Source organism: Cynoglossus semilaevis, chromosome 1 (genome assembly GCF_000523025.1).
Source record: "Cynoglossus semilaevis isolate Cse_v1.0 chromosome 1, Cse_v1.0, whole genome shotgun sequence".
NCBI classification, from domain to species: Eukaryota; Metazoa; Chordata; class Actinopteri; order Pleuronectiformes; family Cynoglossidae; genus Cynoglossus; species Cynoglossus semilaevis.
The window spans coordinates 27,633,439-27,660,024 of NC_024307.1; the positions used below are offsets into that span (position 1 = coordinate 27,633,439).

The following is a 26,586-nucleotide window of genomic DNA, read 5'->3' on the forward strand; positions in this document are numbered from 1 at the left end:
ACCGTGCTCTTCATTTATACGTATTTTCTCCTCCAAAGCCTGGATACACTGTCAGACTTGTGGCCGCTGCGCCCTGCCTGACCACCCATGTGGTCAGAGTGAAGTAAAGCAGGGCTGCTTCAGCTGTGGCAGCCTGCAGCACAAGCACAGGTTCTGTCCCGTCAAACAGAAGCCGAAGAGCAGCGGGTGAGCCACGCGACAGTCCAAGACTCCCGTCCATTACGCTTCACACGACGTGAAATATTTTCAAGCGTTAACCCGTCTGCCTGTTTGTGCTTTGTTCCGCTAGACATCGATCCAACGCCAAGAGTGGAGCCAAAAACCTATCCCATAATCCTCTCCGCAGGCCTAAGGCAAAGCGCAAGTCTGGAGCCGCTCGCAGATCGAAGAAGATGGCTGCTCAGTCTGCGTGACCTCAGTTGTCACGTGTTCAGAGTTAATAAATGTTTAAAATATATTGAAAAATAAATAAATAAACATACAGTTGCTTTTGCCACCTTACACTGATAATGTTTAAATATTGTGTTCAATAAAAACATTAACACATATTTTTCTGTCTAGTATTAGTTTAACAACACACAAATATATATTTGTGTGTTGAAGTATATATGTATATATGTTTATATATAAATAATTAAATTATTCTGAATATAAGTGTATTTGTGTATACATGTATAAATATATATATAAATTCTGAATATAAGTGTATTTATGTATACATGTATAAATATATATATATATACATATATATATATGTGTGTATATGTATATATAGTTATCTAGTGACATAGTTGTCATTATGTTTTTTTCACTATCCAGCCCAGTCCAAACCTTGTTCCATTTCAGTTTATTTGTCCAAAAATAGTGTCTTCCCTGAAGACAGGCTAGTGATTGTGAAGTGATGAAAGCAAAGAAATATATAATATTGGTCATAATTATCTCCATAAAGCATATGATTCTTGCTTCCTGTCCCCCATATGTGTGTCCCCTTTTTGGGATGCAATCCATAAGTTGAGAAACTGACTTTTTTCACCTTGTTTTTGTGTCAAAAAATGGCATTAGCAATAGTGCGGAAAGGGACTTGCTTTAAAAGGCTGTTGAAACCTTAGGTTAAGTCTTGTTGTTCCTTTTCTTTTAGAACCTTCTCTTGGTGTTTTTGTTGCTTTCCCTAATGTATTAGTTTGGTCTTGGCCTCATGTGAGTCCATTTGCAGCAGAGTCCAACACCAGTATCACAGAAAAGATAAGGAAACCGTTTCTCCATGGGGTACAAATACGTTAAAATGTATTTGTACCACATGGAGAAACGGTTTCCTTATGTCAGTTTCTTTATCTCTCTGCCAAACCGAGGAAAATACCGATCTGTTTAAAGCGGCCACCAGATGGTAGTGTTGTAATATGTTACCATGAGAACAACTTTGAGAATGCACAACTGGCAAAGTAAAATAGGAATTTAGGAAAACCTAGTAAGGTACAAAAAGAGATTTTTTTTAGAAAGTAAAAGTTTGTTGAGCTGAAAGAATGCACTAGATCAGGGCTGTCAAACTCCATCAGAGGCCAACATTTAAAACCCACACTTAGTGGCTAGCCAAACAGCATCAACATTTCTAGAACAGTCTAGTACTGATGATATTTTTACCAGAAAAGAAGTATTAGAACAGACTGCAACAGGCTTTTCCCTCACTGAAATACATAAAAAATGAAATACTAAATATTAACATCAAGAAAATTCAAAATTTTATTAGACAAAAAATGTTGTATATGTCAACATAATGACAATAAGTCCATGTTTTTCCCCTCTGTTTTATTGCAAATAAATACAAATACTTCTATTAAAAAATGTTCATATTAAATGAAAAATCATTTTAAAAAAAACATAATGAACATGAAGTTTTTGTGCCTTTTTTTTACTTTTAAAATTCATCAATTGGGCCAGATTTTACTAGTTATTGGCCCACGGGCCTTATATTTAACAACACACATAAGGCCCTCTGAAGCTCTGGTGGGCCGTATGAAATGACGTGATGGGCCGAATTCAGCCCGCAGGCCTTGTTTATACCCCTTCAGAAAATGAAGGAAAGCAATTGTGGCAGCGGTGGGATTCGAACCCACGCCCCCGAAGAGACTGGAGCCTTAATCCAGCGTCTTAGACCCCTCGGCCACACTACCACGTTTTTCTCTAGATATTGGAGCTTATTGCAATAGGTTTGCAATTTGCAATTTGTTTTGTATGTATATATTGACACTTACTGTGCGAAGAAAAACAAATGTATTATAATGCAGAGAAGATTTTTTATTAATCTGATCTGTGCATTCGGATTTATTTTCCTATTATTTTTGACGGAATATCTCATAACCTGTCGCATTCCTCCAATTACATCTAATCTCTGGTGGTCATGGGCCACAGCTCAGCTTTCTTGGAATTGCTTCCTGCATTGAATCTGCTGATTGCAACCAATTCCGTTTGGCTCGGCCTAACTCCTAAGACCGTCCTTAATGCATCCTAATCCCCCAACGGTGAGTAATGTTTCTTAAACAGCATGCTTTGAAAACCCGCAAATATTTCAAACCTTCAAAATAGGTCAAAAGTGTTCAAAGTTGACCACGTGGTCAGAGTCTCTCCTGTATTGTTAGAAAAGATTATCGGACATGTCTTTAGTTTTAGATTATTTGGATAATGAGTTTGTAAATATTATTTAACCTCTGCAGCAGCAAATAATAAATAATAATGTTTCCTATTCTGGAGCGGTGGTGGCTTAGTGGTTAAGGAAGCGGACTTGGGTCCGGAAGGCTTCAGGTTTGAGTCCACTTTACGACTGAGGTGCTCTGAGCAAGGCATGGATATATAGATAGATGGATGGATGGATGAATAGACGGATAGATAGGTATGCCAAATGCCAAAGCTGAGACGATAGTGTCACTGGACGGATGAATAGACGGATGGATAGGTATGCCAAAGCTGAGACGATAGTGTCACTGTTACTAGCATGTCACTCAAAGTTAGGTTTCAGGTACTGTATCGGATGGGCTATAGTGTTTTGTTAGATCCTCAAATATTGTGTTAGGTTTCAGTTAGTGTTTTGTTAGATCCTCAAATATTGGCCAGTATCGGATCGAGGCTGTTCCCTAGTAAGGATCCAATTGTGACACAGGACAGAACACTGACTGATAAATAGAAAATAATGATTTTTTTTTTTTAAATAATTTTTCGCAGCATCCTGTTCATCTCCACAATTAAGATCCATCCATCCATTTTCATCTGCTTATCCGTTACTGGTATATTAAATAATACTAGATATTGTTTAGATTTCTACGATGAATGAATGAATATCCAAAGCTTATCTGAAGTATCTGAAGGTCACAGGCTGGGTTTTGGTTGTTTTCCGCTCCTGTCCTTTCCCCCCGGGTGCCACAGTGTCCCAAAAAACACCTGTGCCTCAGAGAAACCTTAGGGAGGAATAAATGAAAAAAAGACCTAGCTATGGCAAAAGATGTTGATTTCACTCCGCGGGGGGCACTTTAGCGAGGCTCTTTGAGTACGGAAATAGGTCAAAGAGAGCAGGTGTTTCATCTCCATTGAGCTAAAGCTGCGTTTGTAGCTACGCCCTGAAAGGAGGTGGATGATGGTCGGACTCCCATCATGCTTCAAAGTGGGTCGTGTGTGAGCCGCTGCTTTAATCTGCTGAGAACAAAGAGTGTCTGCCCATCACAGAGCAGGTGGCCACACACACCCACACACACACACACACAGTCGTGAATTTTTCACACAGACAGAAATGCATTTGCTAACCCATAGGTTCCAAACCTGCAATCTACCATCGTGTGGCCCTCGACTAGATTTCACTTTCACTGTTGGGCCAGTCTTTGGTTCATAAGAATATTTTCACCCTTATTTCACCTTTGACCCTACATTACGAGTCGTAATGAAGGGCAAAAAGTTCCCTCCCAAAAAAAAAAAAAAAAAATAGAAAATATGGTATGAGGACACAGTGAATGTAAACAAACCCGTTTTCTGAATATTGTTTCGGAGCCAAGTTAGTTTTAACACCATACATCGGAATGATGGAACAAGACCTTTCTTAAGAAATTTATGGGAAATGGCGACCTTTCACCGCAGTAGATCGAGAATATTGTGAATTGAGGACCTCCTATATTTTTAATCTCAATCCTATCTTCAAAATCCTAATCCTAAAACTCAAAATACCATCTTTTCTTCTTCTTGTAAACTGAACATCTGACACAGACGTGTTCCTCCAGTGAGACGAGATGTAGCAGCAGTGGCCCTCGGCTGGGGATGGACTGATGGTCGGAGCAAAGGCTGTGATTTGCAGAGGACAAAAAAAAAGACAACGTTGGCTATTTGTCTATTTACAGTTGCTCTCGGTCACATGATTTAGAAAAACCATTTGACATTTCAAACTAAAGAGTAAAAAAAACAAACAAAACAAAAAAACATTTGAAGTAGTAGTTTTCCAAAACTCTGTTGCCAAGGACAAGGACAGAAAGCAGGCTGCTAGGAAATGAGATGGTGTTATCACAGGAGGCTGCCGAGGTCCCAGGCGTGGGACGTGGGGAGCAATTATTACCATCCACTCCCTTTATCTCTCTCTCTGACACCTATTCCTTTCATATAAAGAAGAAATAAAAGCTCCTTCCTTGACGCTCCAAAAAAGGATGCAGCTGAAGGAAGGCGCGGGGTTATAGAGTACGGGGAGAAAACGCTAGAGGGAAAACCCCTCTTTGGTTGACTCCATCACTGCCCGAGTGGAAGAGAGTGCATACGTGAGAAAGATGCAGAGGTCGCTGAGGAATCGTTTCTACCGGCATCGTGGGGTGAGTACCGTGAGTGAAGATGGGATTAAGAACAGTTCCACATCACCAGCAGGACCATGTCTTAATGTGTGAGGACGTGTCTGTATTTAAATGCCTCTGGACACAGGAGCTCTGCCTTAAGTTATATTGTGAAATAAGGAATGGTAGTAGTGGCGCTTTGGCCCGGAGGCAATGTCTCTGTCATTGGTGTGGAACCCCAGGGTTCACCTCCTGGGGAAGATCGAATCCCAGTTAAGAAGGTTAACTTCAGGGGGGTTGGTACGGTGCAGTGTGATTTGGGTGGTGGTCAAGGAGACTGCTGCCCCCGCCACCCGGTAACGGATAAGCGGATGAAAATGGATGGATGGAATGTTAGTACAATGGTTCTCAAAGTGGGGGGCGGGATCCCCAGGGCATGCAAATCTATCACAAGTGGTGACATATATATTTATATATGTATCTATATATGTGTATATATGTATGTGTGTGTATATATGTACATGTATGTGTGTGTATATGTGTGCGTGTATATAGAATAGAATAGTCCTTATTGTCATTGTAACATATACAGTGATGGGAATCACAGCGTTAAAATAAACACTGTTACTAACGGCGTTACTTTTTCCAGTAACGGGTAATCTAACTAATCGTTATGACGCCGTTACCGTCACCAACACACCGTTACTGCACGTTACTTAAGTTACTCATTGAAGCTGTCATCTGACTTGGCTCACACAGACTCAGGAGCTGTAAATATGTGTGTGTTTTCTCCCCTTTGGCAAGGGGGGGAGAGCACGGGCGAGATAACCGTCTAAGTGATGATGATTGGCTAAGTCTTGGTCATTACAGTGGCTCTTGACGGTGGTTTGTCTTGTTTGAAACAATCAGCCTCCAATACAGGAAAAGTTCAATGGAATTCAATGGCCGTTAGACTTACTGGATAACAGTGCAAAAAAGAGCTGCACAACTAGCTGTATAATCAGAATCAGAGACATTTTTATTTTCACAAAAGAGGAATTTGTTTTGGTATACAGTGCAACAGGCAAATACAGTAACAGTAGGGCAGTGGTTCTCAAACCTTTTCTACTCTGTACCACCTGAGGAATGTTTACAAAGATGTTTATGATTAAATGTTGTATTAATTGTCCATGGTATGTTTCAGATTTATTCAGTTGAAAATGTTATTGTGAAAATGTGAATTTTCCCTGCGTACCACTCGAGGGGTGCGCGCGTACCACTGGTGGTATGCGTACCACAGTTTGAGAACCACTGCCGTAGGATGTAAACAGAGCAGTAGTACCATAGATAAAAAAAGTGGACGATAGATGATGATGGAGGTGTAGAAGTTCGCCATCATTGTCTTTGTCAGTTTAAAATGTTTCAGGCACAGGAAGTACAGCCTGTGTTGTGCTGAGTAGTTTCACAGTGGCAAGGTACAGTACAGATAGAAAGAAACACGTAATATTTACATACATTCCATGAGATGTTTTTAAAGCCGTTTTGCCGTTATAAATAAACTATTAAATAATTGCACATATTGCCATTGTATTGAGAAAAAAAAGAAAGCTTAAAGAGACTGATAATACTTAAGTGAAGGTCATTGTGCACACAACAAAATGTGACCAATAAGCTTTTAACCCATCAGCAAAGTGAACAGCACCTCAGTGGTAACTTGGCAGCTGGTGGACTCATTTCATGTTTTGGCCCTTATGTTGTTGCATTTAAACAAACTTCCATGAAGATTCTCAAAGTCAAGAAAAGATCCTCAAACGTCTGGTTGTCAAGGATAAGACATCAGGAAACACAACTCAAGAAGTAATCCAATTTACAAGGGGCTATCAACTCCACATGATCTTTCCTAACAGCCCTAGTGGTTTGTCCAAACACTGAAACACTGTCACTGCCAGTTTTATGTGCAGTAACTATGTTCCTGGTTCCATTTATCTGTAGATAAGAGAAATAAGATGTTTAAGATTTATTGTTAAATTGCTGTGATACACAGAGTTCCATTTGTGCTTCATCTGGAACGTCAATGTCTTGACTAAACAGAGACTATGAAAAAAATGTTAAAGCATGATGAGGTTTTTGACTTCTATCTTTATTCTTGATAGCCTTCTACCGCAAAAAAAAAGAAAAAGATTTACATTAATTAGCATAAAAAACACAGCAATACTATGCTGCCATCCCAAGATCGAGCAACAATGGTATATTACACTTAGGGGGAACAGGTTTTCACATTATACAATACGTAAAATACATACGTGAAATACACCAAAGCATATGCACACACAGTGTATAGTGTTGAAAAGGAGAGAGAAAAACATACCTGAATACAGCTTGCGGGATCAATGAATTCATTTTCTGTAACAAACCAATGAAAAACAGTTGATCATTATCTATATGTAAGCCATCTTCTTTTTTTCCTTGTATCAACTATATTTCCTCCTATAAAAATAAACAGTATTGAACATCCTATTAAAAGGCCCACGATTGCCAGGACATTGTTTTCCCCACATTGAGCATCAGTTGAAGTAGTTCCTTCTGTTGCGGTGGAAAGCTTTCTGTGTTCACACCTGCAGCCACAGAGAGACATGTTGTTCAGATGATTTTTAAAAAAATACTCATTCAGTGCATGGATCTAAGACTTCAGATTATGGCTGGGCCAATTCATTTACCATGTTGGGATCAGTACAGTATATGAATAATCTACCAATCGTGAGAGTAAAACAAGAAGCATATAAAAAAATATTCATGATTTATATATTGAAAAATATGTCAAATAGTGACTCCGACAGTGTTTAGGCCAGCAGAGAAGGACTTGATGGTTCACCACTGATATTAACACTCGACCAATAGGAAGACATCATCAGTGTTGAATGATGATAATAGATGATAATGTATGAAAGGAGGAGACTGAATTCAACACTGACAGTTCATATGGAACTCTGAACAAAGTCTGATCTGTTGAAGTCTTGGGTTGGATCATGTAGGTTTTATGTCCCATTAAATGCGTCACTTACCGTGTGTGTGGCTGACAGACAGTAAATGTACCATTAGAAAATGTCCCAGAAGGGCAGTCAGAACACTCAGTGTCTGCGGCTGCTGTTCCTGCGGGAACACACATGAACACAGATACTGTGATGTTCTGGGATAGATTGCTCTTCCTGACTTATTGTCCATTCGTAGTACAACTGTCCAAACAGATTTTTCAGTGACATCCCAGACTTAAACTTTGATTTTCTTTCTTTCCTTCTTCTTTCCTCTGTAATTTACAATACCATTATTTCTGATGTACTGTCCTGGTTGACACCTCGTGTGGTTCTGTGCTGCTGTACAGTGGTTCTCTGTCCTGTTTATACAGAAGAATCCGTCCAGAGGTTCACATGTTGTATCCTGCACCACTGTGCATGGGGTCAGAGTCTTTAGACCCAAGTCTGTCAGGATACAAAGGTGACAAAGGTCAAATGTAAAGGGTGACACCGTGGAAGTAGAACAGGAACTAACACACGTTTTAGTGGAAATAACAACAAAGACTACTGGACATTAATGTTAATTTTAAAATGATAAAAAATGTTAAAAAAATGTTGTGATTTGATGTTTTGGTGAAAGCTTATAACTAGACAATATCAGCTGTGTATCTGTTATGAGGACGACTTGTCTCTTGTCCCCTGCAGGTGGCCCTGTCTGCTCATAAAAATCACACAAACAACATTTTTTTTTTGGAGATGAACAGCATTCACCTGTACTACACAGTGTACATGCAAAGCATTCCTTCTCTCCATTATAATCATTCGTGAACGTTCCTTCGACACAGGGACTACAGGAGGTGCCCCTGGTGGCCGTGCAGTGACTTTTGGCGAAGGCTCCTTTAGAAAAGACAACAATGTGAGGTTTTAGTCCGTGTTGTAAAATGTCTGGTCAGTTCCTCTCAGTGATGGGGAGTTCCTTGTTCCTTGGGTTCATTGTTTAGTGTTTGATTCTGGGATGATCCTCTCATCATATTTCATCACTCAGCTAAAGCTTACCTGGCTCACATGTATCGCAGCACCTATCTCCACTTTGGTACTCTGTTGGGAGGCAACCTAGAGCCCGTGTAACAAGGACGATTCCGAGCACCTGTGCAAAAAAAAAAAAGAGGAAAGTGCTTCATCTCTGTAAAGTAGGCTTATATTTGGATGAGTCAGCACAAATATACATTTTGAAAAGAATCCATTAGAAAAATCTGACTTTGAGTTACAGGTTTCTATGAGGAGAGAATTTGATAAGGCTTAGGTTTAACACCAAGCAGGTAAACTGTGAATACTTTTAAACAGCAACATGTTAAACATGACTTGTTGACGTTGTATTTTGACAACGTGTTATTACTTCCTGTATTAGTCCTGTTCTGATCAACATGACAGATGAAGCGGTCATCCTCACGTTAAAATAAAGAGAGCATCTGATATAAAACTGATATATAACGTAACACAACATTATTATATTTTATTACATATACTTTTGTGGCAACTTTGTTTGGTGGTGAGCTGAGGAGTCTTCTAATGTTAACACACACACACACACAACTCAGCTTTCACTTTTGTGCTATCAGAACAATAAGAAAGTGAAAAATATCCTTTCAAAGTGACAGATTATGAAGTAATACTTTACCAACGAATACGTAAATGGCCAAAATGATTTCAAGTTTATCATGTTCACGATGGTATACTTTCTCCAACTGGGTTCGTCATCACAGTGAAATCTGTGAAACACAGACAACGATCGGTGACTAACTCAAAACAGACTCCCCGAACGATTTGTTTAAAACATGTGAATCGAGGACAAGTACCATGGATTTCGTCTTTTTCTTTTCTGTCGTCCTTTGTCCAGATTCGTTTGTATTCGTTACGTCCTTGAACAAGTCCTTGAATGAATACTTCGGCGCACTTCCTGTAAAAATAACTACATGTCGCATTTCGCAAGTGAAATGCGACATGTAGTTATTTTCCATCATAGTTCACTCCCACCCGTCCCTTTAAAGGCACATGCACATATCTGAATTATTATATTACTATATCACCATGTTGTACTTTTTTCCCCCAAAATTTCGTACTTCCCACTTTCATGGAACGCACTATAATTGAAGTGACGTCACATGTTGGCTGATCTTATAAAATGCAGTTACTCGAAATGTTCAATGAATGTTTAACATCTCACAATTCACAAAGTACGCTTTTTTTTCTTTTTTTTCTTCTTTTTGCTTAATCTTTGGTGACTTTTCCTAATTAAGTAAGAGAGCTGGGTAAACTTAAATTTACCATCATAATATCTTTTTGATGTTGCACTGTCGGATAATCATTTTCACATATGCTTTATTAGTTGGCCTGCCACCTGCTGGATTGTAGTGCATTACATACTGTATTTCACAGGTGATCTTTGTGATCCCAACTCTGAGAAATGACTTGATCATAGAACACACAATACAGAAAATACCGAAAGTGATTTGGTGTCCTTAAGTTAATATGAATAATCATTTTTATTCCTGGTATATTAGTATAGTAGTGTATAGTATAGTAATGGAGTATGGTAGCACGAAAGTAGTGATAAATAACCACTAGAGGTCAGGATAGCATCATCTTAAATCCCTCATATTTAAGTGACTTTAATTTTAAGTCACTTTTGCATCAAAGTGAAATTGAACTATTTGCCATTGTGACACACCACACCACACCACACACCACTGCACACAACGAAATGCGAGCTCTGGAAATAAATTGAATTAAATAGAATGATGTCTACATTCAGACAAATAGGTAAGAATTATGTAGAGATTTGTCATTTTAAGAAACCTACCTGTTTTGTAAAACTTCTCCAAGTATCTTGCCTTCATAATTGTGTAAATCTCTATACAACAATTTCGTCTGATCTCCCTCGGGCGATTTAATATTCTTGTCTTTTGTTGTCATTATCGATTGTTTACATCTACCAGTTTGCGTCTTTTGCCGCACAACATGGCCGACGGCGCGATGCTACATGGGTAATAAGGATTATTACCCATCTACTACCATATATAAGGGGGGAGAGGAGGGGCGAGATAACCGCCTAAGTAATGATGATTGGCTAATTCTACATCAGCCAATCGCCACACAGCCAACTAGAGACATCAGGTGGGCGGGTGTTTACACACAAACCCTGCGCATAGCAGCAGCACACGCACACAAACTCTCAGAGATGGCGAACCCGGAGTCAAAGAGGGAGACGGCGATTTCGAGGTGGAAATACAGGCGCTACTTTAACCTCGTCGAGGTAAAAGATAAAAATGTACATGTTCAGGGGACATTATGTCCCAAAGCAAAGAGTTTGTCCACGTCCGGTGTAAACAATTCAAATTTAATGAAGCGCCCCTCGACGTCACAGGCTGCTATTAAACTAGTGGCTAAACACACCATTGATTTACTGAATTAATAAATGTTTGAGGTAGAACATAGACGGGTACAAAAACTGTTAAGCTCACATTGTTAAACTGTTTACTTTATTCTTGAAGTACAGTATGTCCACCAGTTGTCTGAAGTTGTAAAAGTTTCATTCATTTAATTCACACCACAGCGAGTTAGAAACATGGTTAAAATGTTTACTTTCATGAAGAAGAAAATACTTGAAGCATAGCTGTACCAGTTGTGTTCTGTTGAGGTGCAATAAATGAAAACCTGTTCAGGTACCTGTCTTTGCTGTTCTACTCTACGCACCTGGCTTGTGAAACCCACTGAAAAAAAATCCAAATTATTTGACATTTTTAAACTTAAAATGACAACGAAAATGTAACGCAATAGTTACATTCCCTGGTAACTAGTTACTTTTATAGTGGAGTAACTCAATTACTAACTCTAACTCTTACTTTTTGGGAGAAGTAACTAGTAACCATAACTAATTACTTTTTCAAAGTAACGTGCCCAACACTGAACATATATGTATATACGTGTGTACATATATGTGTATAGATGTGTATACTGTAAGTGTGTATATATGTATCTATATATGTGTATATATGTATATATATAAAATTGATAAATTATTACATGTCTTTATATTCGGATTTTCCCTAACAGTGTCACATGACTTTTTTTTTTTTTTTTTTTTTAGTTTGGATGTGTTGTGCACAGTGTTGAGGAGACTTTAGTGTGTTTTCAGGAGAAAGGGAGAGTCTGGTGATACTCACTGACACTCATGCTGCTCCGTGCGCACTCACACACACACATACTACAGTATATACAAGCAGTCCTGGTGATTTTCAAAATGACACAGTTTAAGAGAAGTGCTGTTTTAAGGCTAGAGACCGGACTTTTACTCCGTGGCCAAGATTTCAAAATTAGCCCGGTTCTGCCTGAGCGTCCGTCCCAACTATTTATCTTCAAAGTAGCACAGCCTTCGTAAACTTGGATCCAGAACCAGAGTGTCATTTCTCACACATTAACAAGCCCTCCCTCCCTGGATGATTTTACACATGTCACCGTTACCGCCCACCAAGTCTAATATAAATAAACCACTGCAGTCATTTAGAAAAAAAAAAAAGGAAAGAAAACTCGGCGCAGATCCCACAGTCCGGCATTAAGCAGCACCAGTGCCCGACAAGGTCGTACCACTCGTGGTCTGAATCCGAAAAGAGGCTCAGGAGCTGTGGTTATGGAGCTTGGCAGCTAAGGCCATGACCGCCTAACCTTTGACCCCTCCTTTCTGAAAGTGGAGTATCCTGATTGGCCGGGTCATCTGAAGAAAATGCAGATTCTGGCGTCTGGACTGGTCAGTGCGTCCTCTGAAATTGTTTTGCGTGTGTTCATATTTTCCTCTTCTGTCTCTCTTTCGTCTTTCAGCATTGCACGTACAAACATCCGATTTCTCATGCGAGAAAGCTCAGAATTCTGGGAGTTTTCGCCCTCTTATCTTCAGAGGCAGCTCATCATTTGTGGAAGCTTATTTTCAGGAGGGTGGTTTAGAAGAGGTCAACACGGACGGTTGTGTTGGCCACCTGAGAGGATGAGTTTGTCTGACTATATAAGGCCTGTGCTCTCTCTCCTCCGTTCCTCCAGTCTGGCCTGTTTTACTGTGGAAACGTCTCGAGGGAGACCTTGTTGCTTTGTTTTCACCACAGAGAATCAGAGATGTTTATCTGCAGAGTTCCTCTTAAATGATGTGAGACGTGGACGGGGATGTGGCCCGCACGTAGCTCGGAGAGAGAGTGACTGCGAGCATGTTGAAAAGATTTACAGGAAATTAGAAAAAGAAAAAAAAGAAAGGGGAAAGTGGGATCTGTCCTTGAGGCTAAACCTCAATAAGGTATTTTTAGCAACCACTTTAGAACAAAAGAAGCGAAAACTTGGCGGCAAACTCAGAATCTGATTTCATTTGGTTTTAAACAGACACCCACTGCAATTAACAAACTTGCCCTGGAGCTTTTTGGGTCTGTTTTTCACTGGAAGATTCGATGTAAAGATAAATCCTCGGACTACACGCCGATGTATGGAAGAGGCAAAGAAATATCATTCAGCTCTGTGGGAGCTTTGCAGATACTTGTAGTTTCATGTTTTACCACTGATGAAATCTGCTCTGATCAACGAGAAACATGTGGCGATTAACAAGTGAAGATAGTACTCTGACGGAGCTAGTACAATATTATTTCTTTGAATTTAAACAGCTACGGTGCTAAAAAAAATGTTTATATCTAAACAGCCTAGCAACTAGCATTTGTGTGTAAAATTCTTTCATTTAGCTGGATCCCATAACGCACGGGTGTCAGACTGATTTTAACTGGTTGGCCACGTCAGTAATACAGTTCCCATTGACGGACCGCGTTAACTCCGTAACATAACAATGCATGTTTCTGCAATTGATTCTTATTCATTTAAGTTACAAATTTTGTACAGTGTTTTGTGTAGTGAAAAAACTTAATTTATTAAGTTACGAAACTTAACAGCATGGACTTTATTATAAGGCAATTAAGCTCTTTTCAAGCTCCCGTGAGCCACATGAAATGACTCGGCGGGCCGCATTTGGCCCACGGGCCTTGAACCGACCCCAAGTATCAATGTAGTAGTTTTTTTTGTAGATGGTAGTATTGCCGTGTAAATCCATGCCGGAACATTCTCAACTCCACAGAACTTCATTTATCCGAGCTTTTCCTAGTATCTACTGTTGAAATCTGCATTCTGTTGTTCTGAACCTCTGACATGGGCCATAAATTGAAATCTAATTTAAACTAATCTAATCTATTCAATCCAACATTTTATTCCGGTGGACCAGAATTCCAAAACACATCACTATCCTGTTCATTAGGTATCGGATCGGACAGAATGTTCTTTTTGATGTTCGATCTTGAAATGTTGACCAATATTGGACCGATACCGACCCCAAGTATCGGATTGAGCCATTCCTAGTATCTACTCTTATAATCTATTCAATGCAATATTTAATACCGAAGGACCAAAATTCTAATAGGAATTTCACAAATTATTTTTCAGATTATTTAGCAAACCTGAATATAAGCACCCACTAAATTTAGACAAAAAAAACAAAACAACAATTGTACATATATAGGCTGCACTTCTCTATAATCCGCAGGTGTCCACGTTGTAACACGGAATATTTATTTTTCCGACCAGTGCCTGTAACACGGCTGGTTACACGTTAGCTCTTTCCTGCTTCGGCGTGCCCGACTGTAATTGGAATGTACAGAATTAATTATTTTTCAGACTGTGGTATGAACTTCGTTATCCCGTAGAAACGACAAAAAAAACAAAACAACAATTGTACATATATAGGCTGCACTTCTCTATAATCCGCAGGTGTCCACGTTGTAACACGGAATATTTATTTTTCCGACCAGTGCCTGTAACACGGCTGGTTACACGTTAGCTCTTTCCTGCTTCGGCGTGCCCGACTGTAATTGGAATGTACAGGGGAGACTTAGTGATCACTAGCGGTATGAACTTCGTTATCCCGTAGAAACCCAAAAATTAGACACAGGGTACAAAGCGTGTGAAAAAAGTAGTGGCTTATAGTCCGAAAACTACTGTAAACCTCGTCTATCGCTGCCCTGGTGACCAACGCTAACACGGCTAGTAACTAAAAACTTACAACCAAAACAAAGCCATTGTCCTGTCGCTGCAGTTACGGAGGCCACGCTACATTTATAAACTCCGACTTGATATAAACACTGTTGACAGCGGTGTGCATAAATAGGGTTCTATGTTTTGTTTCTCTAGCGTTATATAAAAACCGGTTTGGATTTTATCCTCTGATAAATAGTTCTGCTCCTCCACCAGGTTTGGATAAAGCCCGCGAGTCCTGCTTGGAAGTTATTACTTTTTTTAATGGGAACATGTAAGCAAAGGCCATGTGCTTTTCATCACTGCAGGCATGACAACTGCAGGATGAAAAAAAACAAAAAACAAACACAGAAAACCCCTAAATGAAATGAAAAACTCAGATGAAAAGTGCTTCAAACAGCAGGAGATGTTTTCGTGTGGATAAGTGTTGCTATAAATGTGTGTTTTTGTTGTTTCTGCTGCTCCTTTTTCCATCCATCCAGCTATTCTTTTGCCGTGGCATCAGTCATTTCTGTTGGAAGTTACGTGAGTCACTTATTCCCTGCAGGGATGACAGTGAGGGAAGCAAGTTCCCATTGTGTTCTTTCCCAAAATTTCCATTTCAGGATGTAAGCTATTTCAAGCTGCAGGCGGTCAAAAACGAACACTCCGAGAAAAAAAAAAAAACCCGTAAGATGCGATGTAAATGAAAAAGCGAAAATCCAGAGAGGAAATAGAAGAGCAGAGTTATGGAAACAGATGTGGAAAAGCTGCGGCACGCTTCATTTAGCTCGTTCAGTTACATTACATCAGTGGTTCTCAATTATTGTCACGTGCCCCCTTGGGGTCAGGACCCCTCCGACCCATTCCCCTATATATTAAAATACTATTAAGAACCTGATAACATGTATATTTTTATCTGTACAAACCACTGTATGAGTTGCTGCCCCCTAGTGACTGGAGGCTTGTTATCATTCAAGCATTACAGCAGTGGTACACTTATGTCCAGGCCCATTATTTGAGAAATACTACACTACATGCTTATTGTGGCAGTACGTAATTGTAAAAAAAAAAAAAAAAAACAACAAACAAACACAAAAACGCAGAAATGACAGATTTTTCTCAATATACTGGGATCAAGTTTTTTTTTAATTTTTTTTTTTTTTAACCTGTGGAAATTTTGGATACGAGGTATGGGATAGCCTCGATGACGTCCCGTGTCATAAATGCATGTTGTATATCTAGAATCTAAGAAGGTTTCTCCACTATATAAATCCCATATCAGTCAGAAAACACCTGATGCAATAAATCTGTAAATGAGTGAGAATAGACAGAAGGCAGAGATTGGAGGTGACATTGTAAAAGTGTTGATAACTCACTGTGGCCATGACCCGAGCTGTTCCCGAGAGTGGAAGACAAGGATTTACTGAAACAAAGCCTTATCACTAATAACACAGGACTTCCAGACAAGGGCTCAGGAGTTCAAAAGGTAACAGTGATGTTACATAAGCCTCTCCACGTCTTGGTATGTTCCTATACTGCAGCGTTTATGCTCAGCAGAGATCAGAATGTGTTTATACTACAATTCAAAGTGTACTTTAAATTAAACCTAGGTCCCCTATGTACTGTACTGTACTGTATGTACTACAACATAAAGTGTTCAAGTCTAAGCTGAGCTATCGAGTTACCAAAGGCAACATTTTACTCAGTTCATTTCACTCCAGTGCCAAAAATTCCAACAAATAAAAACTTTAAAACTTGGTCTAGATTCTTTAATTTTACTTTTTTGTATTTTTAAGAAAATTAAGAAATTATTATTTAAAAAACAACAAGTCATCACAAGGCTAAACGCTCAATTTGACATAGGTTAATGTCACCAAGGATGCCATCTGCTGGTAGATGACCTGATGATCTATAGATTTGTATTTAAATAATAAAATAAACAAATACCACAAAGTCATCGGGGGCACCACAATGGATAACTCGGCCTAGAGAAACAAAGGCAAAAATAATAATTCTACCAATTACGTTTTGTTAAACAGCTAATAAAAATTGTGTCTTCCATTGTCAGATACATTTGCGGCACATAAACCAGTCAATTTTGTTCCTGTTTTCCATAAAACGGACGGCCTCAGTCCATTTTGATGTCTTTAACAGATTCATCAGAACTCTTCACAATCAGGGGCAGCCATCTTCTTTTTAGACGAATGAGCTCCAACTGGGCGCTTCTGTGAGTTATAAAATAAAAAAAAAAAACGGCTTCATCTTGGAGAAAATGTGATTTAGATTAAATCTGTGGAGGACTGTGGCCTTAACATATCAGTAAGATGCAGGAAATGAGAGGAAGGATTTAATAAGGTTTTCTAGGGTTTCCTTAGCTCATAAACCAGTGGTGATATACACAGTAAGATGAAAGGCTGGCGTGTGGGGACCCTGCACCATCCACCTATGGCAGATGGAGGACATGGATGTGTCTGTAGCTATGATTGGCTAGCCCTATCACAAAGGCAATGGTGTTTTGTTCCTGAAGGCCATCCGTGAATCGAAAAGTTCGAAAATTGTTCGAAAAATTTTCCCCATTGGAAAATGAATTAATCTGTTCCCGGATGACTGCTTCTTCAAACTTGGTTAACAGTATTTTGTGTGCAAGTTCATACATGAACCAATGACAAAAAAGATAAACATAACTGAGTAAAAAATAAATCTATAAATAGGAAGGGAAATTTCATTCATCCTTACTGGAGCTGAGGAGTCGTGTTGTGTAATGTTCACTTCACTTTTCTCACTAACTATTGTCTCCGAAATATTGTCGCCGGCCGACTTCTTTTCGTTGATCCAAATCAGTAGTAACTTTTTCACTTCTTCCATTGTCTGAGATCTTTGCTTGGTGATCACAGTCACTCCTTTGGCAACCTTAGCTTCTTTTATTTCTTAATTGACAACTTTGCTAAGCCAAGCTAAGCGATATGAAAAATTAGCTCTGTTTTTATGCTTTCGTATAATCTTTCTTCACTTGTATTGTTGTTCTCACTATTTTTCTTTCCAATGGTGATTTATGAAATAAAAAATAGAAGAAATACCACAAGGCAAGAAATACCAGAAAAATCAGACAACAGTTCTTAGGGTGTATATCTCAAGCGTAGACTGACGACACAAATTCTGTCACTTAGTGATCACTTCCTGCTTGCGTGGTATAGTCTCTTGTTCAGCAAACAAGGTTTTTGTTGGCAATTTTTGGTTAAAAATTTTGTTCTTGAACTGAATTGTTTATGTTCGACAACCGAGGGCCCACTGTATTTATCAGTGAGCACCTGGAATCTAAGCTTTACTCCATCCTAAGTTTTTTTTTTTTTTGCCTGGTTCCCTAATCTCTCAGTTTTTAAATACCAACCATCTTAGCATTATCATGTCAACACATGATGATTATGATCAATGTCCAGAATCTTCTCTGAATTAGCATGTTAGCTAACACCTACTGCTAGCAATCCATGAGCCTGCGGCCACACTGCTGCTGGTCCATTTCCTGAGAGCAGGGCTGTGGTGTAGTGTTGACCTAATAAAATGCCACTAAAGCGTGGTGGAGGTGATTTATTCACTCTGTGACTGCTCAGATGTCAACTTCTGACTTCAGCTATTTACTGTGTCAAGCCTAAAGTCGGCCAATTGTATTGAAGTTGATTCAAAATGACCACTATTGTTCTGTAATACAGTAGGATCATATAGCATTTAGAACATATAATGTATGTAAAGCGCTACATTAATTCTGGGTTTGTGGGGGTTCTTGTCACTAAGGGTTGGTTAGCACGTCGGCTAATGTCTCGTTTTTAACGCAACAAACACGACCAATTCAGTTTTCAATAAATCATTTCATTTGGCTATTTAGTTAGCTTCTTACTGGAGTCATCAACACTACGTTTTCATTTAATTCAAATGTTTAACAAAAAATCTTAATAATGTGAATGTAATGCAGGTACCGGAGTAAATACAGACAAAAGGTGGGAAATTGACATAATGTCAAGATCATTTAAAGATTACTGCTAACTTTAAAAATGGTCGTTAAAAAAAGGTTTGGCTACATCTCTACATCTGTATATTTGATTGATTGACTGGCATAGATCTGTGCTGATTAATTGTTTATGAATAAAACTTGTATGTTAAACTAATATATTTTTAAATTCCCACCACACAAAACTGTCACAATAAGTATATTTAATGATTTAAATTATCTTCTAGTTTCTATGTATTGTGGAATATTGTGTGGAACCTGATCGTGTTTAGTTGAAAGTCAGGAATTGAAGAAAGCCACACACAAAGATCACCTTCAACAGTAACAAATAACCTACTGTCACCAAGTTGAAGAGTATTTCATTTTTCTGACCGTCACTGTTGCATACTCTGATACATACAATGTTTTGCAGTGAATCAATAATTTCGGCCATTTTTTCAGGGCACTCCTAGTGCTCTCTTACGGCACACTAATGTGCGTCGTCACAGTGGTTGGGAATCACTGTTTTATAATGTTTAGGTGTCTATAAATAATTGGTGTCCCATTTATTTAATAGTGTGTTTCTGCTATCTGCTGCCCAGACCGAAGTTCAAATTTTATCTTCCTGTTTCAGCATTTATTAAGAGATAAAATTCATAATCTCTACGCAGGGAACAGACCCGAGTCCGTGAGATAATCAGTACTGCAGGTACAGCCGATCATTGTGGAAAATATTAAAGTTGCGCAGTTTACACTCGGTCAACATAGTGATCAATACTGCAGCTATTAATGTTTAGCAATGGGTAGAGATATTGAAGGTTTGTCCGAGGGCATCTGAAGTCATAATTACAGTACTGAGTAGGTTGATTAGAGCAGTGATTCCCAAAGTAGAGGGCCGGACTCCTCCTCTCCTAGGGGAGTTACCCCTGTACAAATTACAATATTTTACAGCAGCGGTGCCCAACCTTTCCTGTACCAAGGACTGCGGACCGGTAATACCGCGCCATCAATGAAGGATCATTCAATTTTCAAAATAAAACTTCTGTTAGACTTCATTGTGTTAGTATCAGAGTCACAATGACCTGTTGTTTTGGAACATTGTCTGATAATCTTTAAATGAAAAAAGCAAAGGGATATGACAGGATTCTTTTTGAACAAAGTAAATTTAGTGTGTGACCTATGGACCGGCACCAGTCCCCAGAAAGTAAATTTAGTGTGCGACCTATGGACCGGCACCAGTCCCCAGACCGGGGGTTGAGCACACCTACTTTAAAATATGGCTCCAATACAATTATAAATATATTATATATTAAAATATTCTATTTCAATTGATGCCCACGAGGTTGAATTTTAGCTTGACGAAAGAAAAGAATGCCTTTAAAAATACTGCTGTTACTGACATTAAAAATAATGCTAACCTTTCTACTTGTCTTATTAAAAAAAATAGCGGGTACATTAGCGGGAATTTGTCAAATGGGACATGCGAGAAAGATGCTGTCACAAATACGAAACAGAATAATGCAAGGAAATCATACTAAACTGTTACTGTAGCGTAGATACATCCTCCATATTTCTGTGAATGCAGTTTGGACGTACATTTCCAAAAATCGTCCTTAACATTTTCTCTCATTTTATTCCAGAAACCAATTCCAAAAATCGTCCTTAACTTTTTCTCTCATTTTATTCCAGAAACCAACATTTTTAGAAACTGGGAAATGCTCTTCACCAAGTGTTTCCTGTAGCGCTTTCTAAAGAACGTGTGTCAGAACCAAAAGTCTGGACTATGTTTTGGTTTTAATGACATTATAAAGGTGGCACTGAGGGAGCTGGCCTTTTCCAGGCCAGTTGAAAATTACAGTGCTGCCCATTTGAATGTCAAAAACTGGTACATTGTGTAGGCGGTAATTTCGGAGAAATATGAAAATTGGTCTGACGTCAGTGTTTGACTACATTTGCTTACAGTGCTACTAGTTCCCCTAATGTTCCATGACTTCTACTGATGCCATTGGCTGCCATTCCGGTTCCATAAAATACAAGCATCTTGAGACGAGCATCACCAAAATAGACAGGCATAGACCAATGGCAAGAGCTAACATAGTTCTAAATTAAGGCATATCTATAGGTGTCAACAGATTAACTCTGACATCAAAGGATGAATACGACAATGTCCTTCTTTTGTTGCGACTTATTCAACCACTCCTGTGTGTGTTTGTTTGTTTGTTTATTGAGTTAAAATGATAGTGGAAAGCAGGAGAAAGGTGCTATTGGTGTAAAGCTCTGCTCACTTTCTGTTGAGTCTTGAGTCTGTTGAGAGACTTTTTTTTTTCTTTATCTCATTTTTAAGATATGACTAGGCTTCTGTACACCACGTGAGGTACGTTTGTTGAAGGTCAGACTGTACGGTGTACAGAGGTACGTTTGTTGAAGGTCAGACTGTCCCTGAGGGTGCTTCAGTGGTAAATAGCTTAATAGCTTAAATCTTCTATTTTTGTTATCAAGTAGGATTATCTGCTCCATGGAACAGTAAGTGCTAATAATGCGTTATGTCATACCCGCTTGGACACACGTCTTCCAGGTGAACCTTCCTAGAAGAAAGCAGTTTCTTAGAAACCTAGAACCTGGATTCATCCAGGTTGCTTTATTTCTCTAAAGTGTACCATAACAGAGTAACTCAATTCCAGAAATGCAGTGTTTCTGCCTTTGGTACTTAATTGAATTCACTGACTGACTTTATTTTGGGCCACCAGAGCTGACCTTCTGCCTTCATTGTTGCTTTTTTCTAATGACATCTTTATTTTTATCTCGTCTATATCCCTGAATTTTCCATGTTGTCTTATTGTTTTTCTCTAGCTTAGCATTTTCATCTCCAACATTTTCTTGATCTCTTTTGGCCACTTTTCCATTTGAATGATTAAAACTAAACCATGACGCTAACCACTATAGCACGATATCAAACAGATATGATACTGTTAGAACATAGAAAATACATTTAATCCATTATCGCAGTATTCTGTGTCTCGAGGTTTTTAAGCTGTTTCTGGTGTAGTACTGTACCTCTGTTAGCTTCTTGTTGCTATGTGCCTCATAGCATATGAGTGATATGGCACGCTGGACATAAGTGTACCACTGCTATAATACTTGAATGATAACAAGCCTCCAGTCACTAGGTGGCAGCAACTCATACAGTGGTTTGTACAGATAAAAATATACATGTTGTCAGGTTCTCAATAGTATTTCGTATTGCAGGGGTGTGGGTCGGAGAGGGCATGGGGGGCATGAAAACATTTCTGTCCCCAAGGGGGGGGCTTGACAGAAAATAACTGAGAACCACTGAGCTAATGGAAGAACTAACAGACTTCAAATATTTATGGATGCTGATATTTTATGACGTGATCACATCACACGTTGTCAAGACACAAAGACATATCAACATAAATATAATATAATTATATATAATACATTAGTTTAATTACAATTGTACATGTTAGATGATACAATTTTTGTAGTTTTGACACAACATGGATGGGACAACATGGATGGATCTGATGTTGACTCAGCCAACATCGATGTCTTGTTCTCTTCAGGATTTCCACGGTGCCTCTGACTGGCCTTATCTCTTCCTCCTGTGCTCTTACTCCAACAATCTCCCTGTCATCATTCACGATGTCAAACAAATCTTCTCTTGTGTTGTCTTCTCCTCTTGCCTAGCAGCTCCATCTCCTCTGTCCATTATATTCACAATGTCAAACCTCAGCATCTTCATCTCCTCCTCTTCCAACTTAGCCTTTTTATTATGTTTATTAGACATAAGAGCCACGGTCCTTGAACCATACATCATAGCAGGTCTCACTACCGTCTTATAAACCTGACCTTTCAATTTGGCTACTATTCCCTATTTGGAGGTTCGGGTTCGCCATCCAGAACAACAACTCTGACTAATAACCATGTTGACTTGTTTTTGTTTGTTAACCTCACAGCTTTGCTCCCATGATCCCCTGCACTGTGACTCATGTTCCGTAATTATTGACCAGGGAGCACGAAGATGAGCGCTCTGTACTGTTCGGAACTGTGTGGACACAAGTGCATCATGGGACACTGGGTGAGAAGTGAGTTAGTAACCAAACAACATATGAGCACAACCCTGGGGCATCAATCACACACACACACACACACACACACACTTGCACAAACAGTGTTAATGAGAGCGTTTCCACTCAACTTGGATTTCACTCACCCCTACAGTCTTTCCACCTGGTGATTTTCCATATACATGCACACACACACACACGCTGTCATGCAACTGAAGGCACCTGAAACAAGAAGGTTGGACGGTCAGAATAAAAGAGGTACATGAAGACACCAGAGACGCATTGAAGCTCTTTTAATAGAATAAAACCTTTTTTTCTACAGTTTTGACTATAGTTAACAATGAGGTGATAATGGACATTAGGAATGGCTCAATACAACTTTTCCATGTCCAATACCAACGGGGTATAGATTTTTTTTTTTGACCAATAACAAACCGATACTCATCCTGAGTATCGGATCAGGCCAACCCTACTGGATTACTGCATATCTTTACGTCGGTCCAACCTTTACATTAATGTCATCTGGGATTGGTCCCAACTCCTTCTGCCATCATTTAGCACAGGGGCGTCAAACATACGGTCTGGAGGCCAAAACCAGCTAGGTAGTTCATTTCGACCCGCTTCATGATTTTTGAAAATGAAACAAATACACAAACACTTCATATTCTGGATATTTTTTATAAAATGATATTTCATTAAATTTGAAAAAATAATAATAAATATTAAATATACTTGTACTTCTTGCATAAAAACAAAGGGAAAAAACATATACTTATTGTTATTTATAGGTAATTATGTTATGTTATTATGTTATGTTAGCAAGTTAGTTTTTAAGTTGTGTCTATCTATCTATCTATCTAGAAATCCATCCATCCATCCATCCATCCATCCATCTATCTATCTATCTATCCATCCATCCAACCATCCAACCATCCATCCATCCATCCATCTATCTATCTATCTATCCATCCATCCAACCATCCAACCATCCATCCATCCATCCATCCATCCATCCATCCATCCATCTATCTATTCATAACTTACTGTCAATGGTGCAAACTAAGTAGTACTGGTTCAGTGGAAAATATACCACAAAGCATCATGGGACTTACAGCAAATACATAATAGGACACCCCCCCCTCCCACTCCACGGATATGCACTTGCCTCAAAGTACAGAAATGCTAGTTTGTATCTGTAAACACAGCTTTGAGATGTGGATGCAGAGTGACTCATACTGACAGGGTTTGTCAAGCACAGTATGCAAATCAGAATGCAAATTAAGGACCGAGTTTAACATATGGTGCCGAGTTCAACTCGTGCAACACTCTCACTCGCAAAGCCCCAAAACCCTTTACCCACCGTGACATGTTGACATGGTAATCCATCCCCCAGATATTTACCGCAACTGCATTTAAGTTTGTCTAACATGTCGCATCGTTATGTACACTGTTGTGTTTGATTTTGGACAAAACCTCTGCGTTGTGTGCACACTGTGTAGATTCCAGAGGACAGCAGACGTGCCGAGATCTCTGAGTGGTTCAGCTCCAGTAAATTTTTGCTCCAATAACCACAGCTGCCAGAATAAATCTCTTCTCCGTTTCTCCGCAATGTTCTGTTTCCTCAGGAAACAAACCGTCGCTCAAATATCTTTCAAGCAAACCAGGACAATAATCAGCGCGACAGTTCCTCTGGGCTTTTACCTATCGGCGTTCGAGGTTCAAAGCGAGGTCGCGGGCAAACAATGGGGCGAAACTTTGAGGCGCAATCTATACACGGCAAACTGATCGATGTCTTCCAGATGGCAGTGTCTACTGTAGGGATGTTTTGGCTGAGTTATGGAAGCCATTATGACCATGGAAACAGCCATAAATAAGAACCATAATTGAGATCAGGACAAACATTTCGCTTCCAAGATGGATGAACAGGGAATTGAAAGCAATCCCAGGCATGAAGGGAAACTCCAAAGTCCTCAGGGAGACAAGCGAAAGGAACCAGGGGACATTAAACTTAATATAATGTATTCTTTATGGTTCAAACATTTAAATTCCAAAACATAGGAAACAACTTTTGTCAAAAAAAAAAAAAAAAACAGCTTGAAGCTTCTCATCAAGTTAAAACTGAATCTGTCAAATTTAGCTTCTCGTCAAGTTAAAACTGAATCTGTCAAATTTGGTGGTTTATAACGTTATGGTGGATTGAGGCTCTGCAACAGGTTCAGCGCTGACTGTACAGTGTGGGTTCCATAATTAAGAACAAAGTTAGCCCGCTAGCTAGCACTCGATAGGACGTTGTTGAATCAGTCACTTAAGGATGGAGTACGTAGTCTGGTTCAGTTATGATATTCTGTGTTTGTCATCATTACCTTCTGCTGCTCTGCTTCCTTTGCCTATAGGTGGCACTAAAGTACCCACTAAAATGCCTTCCTGTGATTTTATTTTCCTGAATATAATTCAAATATTATCCTGTAATGTTTTGTTGTTGTTGTTGTTTTTTACAAGAAAGGGAATGAATTTGAGGTTTTATACCTACATTTCCACCTACAATACAAAGCTAGGCTAATGACTTGCTTCTTGTCTTAAGGCTTTATATATTATTTTGTTCACTGTTATTGTACTTCACTTTATGATTTGCACCAATACCTATTGGATCTAATTCCCACTGGTAAATATTTTCATCCAGATAGCTATTTTTTTTAACCTCCAACAGGAAGTAAAAAAAAAGAAAAGGCAAAGAGAGGGTAGAAACCTTGCCTATCATACACTTCCTATGAGAAAGCGGACTGATTTATAAGATTTGATGATTGGTTTCCATTGGAATCTTGTCGTAATTCGTTTGTTATTGTGAAAGTTTTTTTTTTTTTTATGAAAACCCTTCATTTTCCTTTACGGGTCTTAAGCTTATTTTTATTTTAGAAAAATGTACCCAGTGTTTTTTTAAACATCTAGCTTCACCACAACTTTTTTTCCAGCTGTATCACAAAATGTATTCTTTTCCTCCCCACATTGGATTTTCCAGAGAAGATACTGGCAAAAACTATTTCTCCAAGAATCTGGCCGAAGCCTAACTAAGTGTTGTCCTCAAACGACTTTACTGTCCTTTTGAACTATCTGTGCCTGCATGCTAACGCTAAAAACAGTGGGTGTCAATCATGCGGAGTATGATTATAGTGTAATTATTCATCAGCATCAGCTCCCCACTCAGTTGCTCTCTGACATTACCTTCCCCCGGGTACGTGTTTATGTCTTGTAATGGCTTCTACCATGAGACACTTGTCAATCCTGCAGTAGGAACACAGAGGATTTTGCCAGAATAGCAAATCTGGGCTCGTCAAAATAACCCCTACTCGGGGCTCATTTGCATAATGCTCATCAGGAAGCTAAGTGGCCATGCAAAAGGGTGATGATGTATCTGCTGGATGTCTGCTATCATGCTGCACTTCGTCTCAGTGGGGGTGAAGTGAAGTAATCAATTACAACATCACTCAAAAACTCAACATGGAGCAGGAAAGTTCAGGCAGAAGAGGATGTGAATAATGGTATGGACATCCTAAGAACCAATGAGGCACGCATGCTAGCATGGTTGCTAAAGTTTTAATAATCAGAAAATGTGTGGTAGGAAACCCATGTACATAAAGTGTATATATATA

The 26,586-nt window shown here is 39.1% G+C and overlaps 3 protein-coding genes and 1 non-coding gene across 5 annotated transcripts in view; 2 read left to right on the plus strand and 2 right to left on the minus strand.

Annotated features, from left to right (window-relative positions):
* The window catches only part of zcchc4 (zinc finger, CCHC domain containing 4), a 19,470-nt gene extending 18,922 nt beyond the window's left edge, over window positions 1–548 (plus strand). Inside the window, exons 12-13 of the mRNA XM_008323975.3 lie at window positions 39–186; window positions 290–548. Of these exons, the coding sequence (XP_008322197.1) occupies window positions 39–186; window positions 290–413 (272 nt within the window). The 3' untranslated portion in view covers window positions 414–548. The remainder of the gene's footprint in view (window positions 1–38; window positions 187–289) is intronic.
* A 1,538-nt stretch (window positions 549–2,086) lies between these two features.
* On the minus strand, window positions 2,087–2,168 carry trnal-aag (transfer RNA leucine (anticodon AAG)). The gene has a single exon. It is a non-coding gene; the product is annotated as a tRNA-Leu (tRNA).
* Window positions 2,169–5,785: 3,617 nt separating this feature from the next.
* Window positions 5,786–10,799, minus strand: LOC103388810 (tumor necrosis factor receptor superfamily member 14-like). 2 transcript variants are annotated; one of them, XM_025061328.1, is made up of 8 exons: window positions 10,641–10,799; window positions 9,637–9,737; window positions 8,837–8,927; window positions 8,552–8,677; window positions 8,090–8,245; window positions 7,832–7,919; window positions 7,138–7,384; window positions 5,786–6,755 (listed from the first exon to the last, which is right to left on the minus strand). In XM_025061328.1, the coding sequence occupies exons 1-7, from the start codon at window positions 10,675–10,677 to the stop codon at window positions 7,204–7,206; spliced, it is 780 nt and encodes a 259-aa protein (XP_024917096.1). In that variant the 5' UTR covers window positions 10,678–10,799; the 3' UTR covers window positions 5,786–6,755; window positions 7,138–7,203. The 2 variants fall into 2 exon arrangements, with proteins under 2 accessions (XP_024917096.1, XP_024917117.1); XM_025061349.1 differs by lacking the exon at window positions 10,641–10,799 and adding an exon at window positions 9,459–9,549 and having other exon boundaries at window positions 9,637–9,756.
* Window positions 10,800–10,906: 107 nt separating this feature from the next.
* Window positions 10,907–26,586, plus strand: part of LOC103388853 (cGMP-specific 3',5'-cyclic phosphodiesterase) — a 41,936-nt gene continuing 26,256 nt past the window's right edge. The window contains exon 1 of the mRNA XM_025061250.1: window positions 10,907–12,584. The gene's annotated coding sequence lies outside the window, so the exon portion shown is untranslated. The remainder of the gene's footprint in view (window positions 12,585–26,586) is intronic.

Bases quoted from the DNA above. Each gene is read 5' to 3' on its own strand.
- LOC103388810 (XM_025061328.1), bottom strand. From the start codon at position 10,677: ATGAAGGCAAGATACTTGGAGAAGTTTTACAAAACAG. The intron at 8,928-9,636 runs GTACTTGTCCTC...TTTTTTGCACAG, and splicing joins AGAAAAAGACGAAATCCATG to GTGCTCGGAATCGTCCTTGT. The intron at 8,678-8,836 runs GTAAGCTTTAGC...TCTTTTCTAAAG, and splicing joins CTGCGATACATGTGAGCCAG to GAGCCTTCGCCAAAAGTCAC.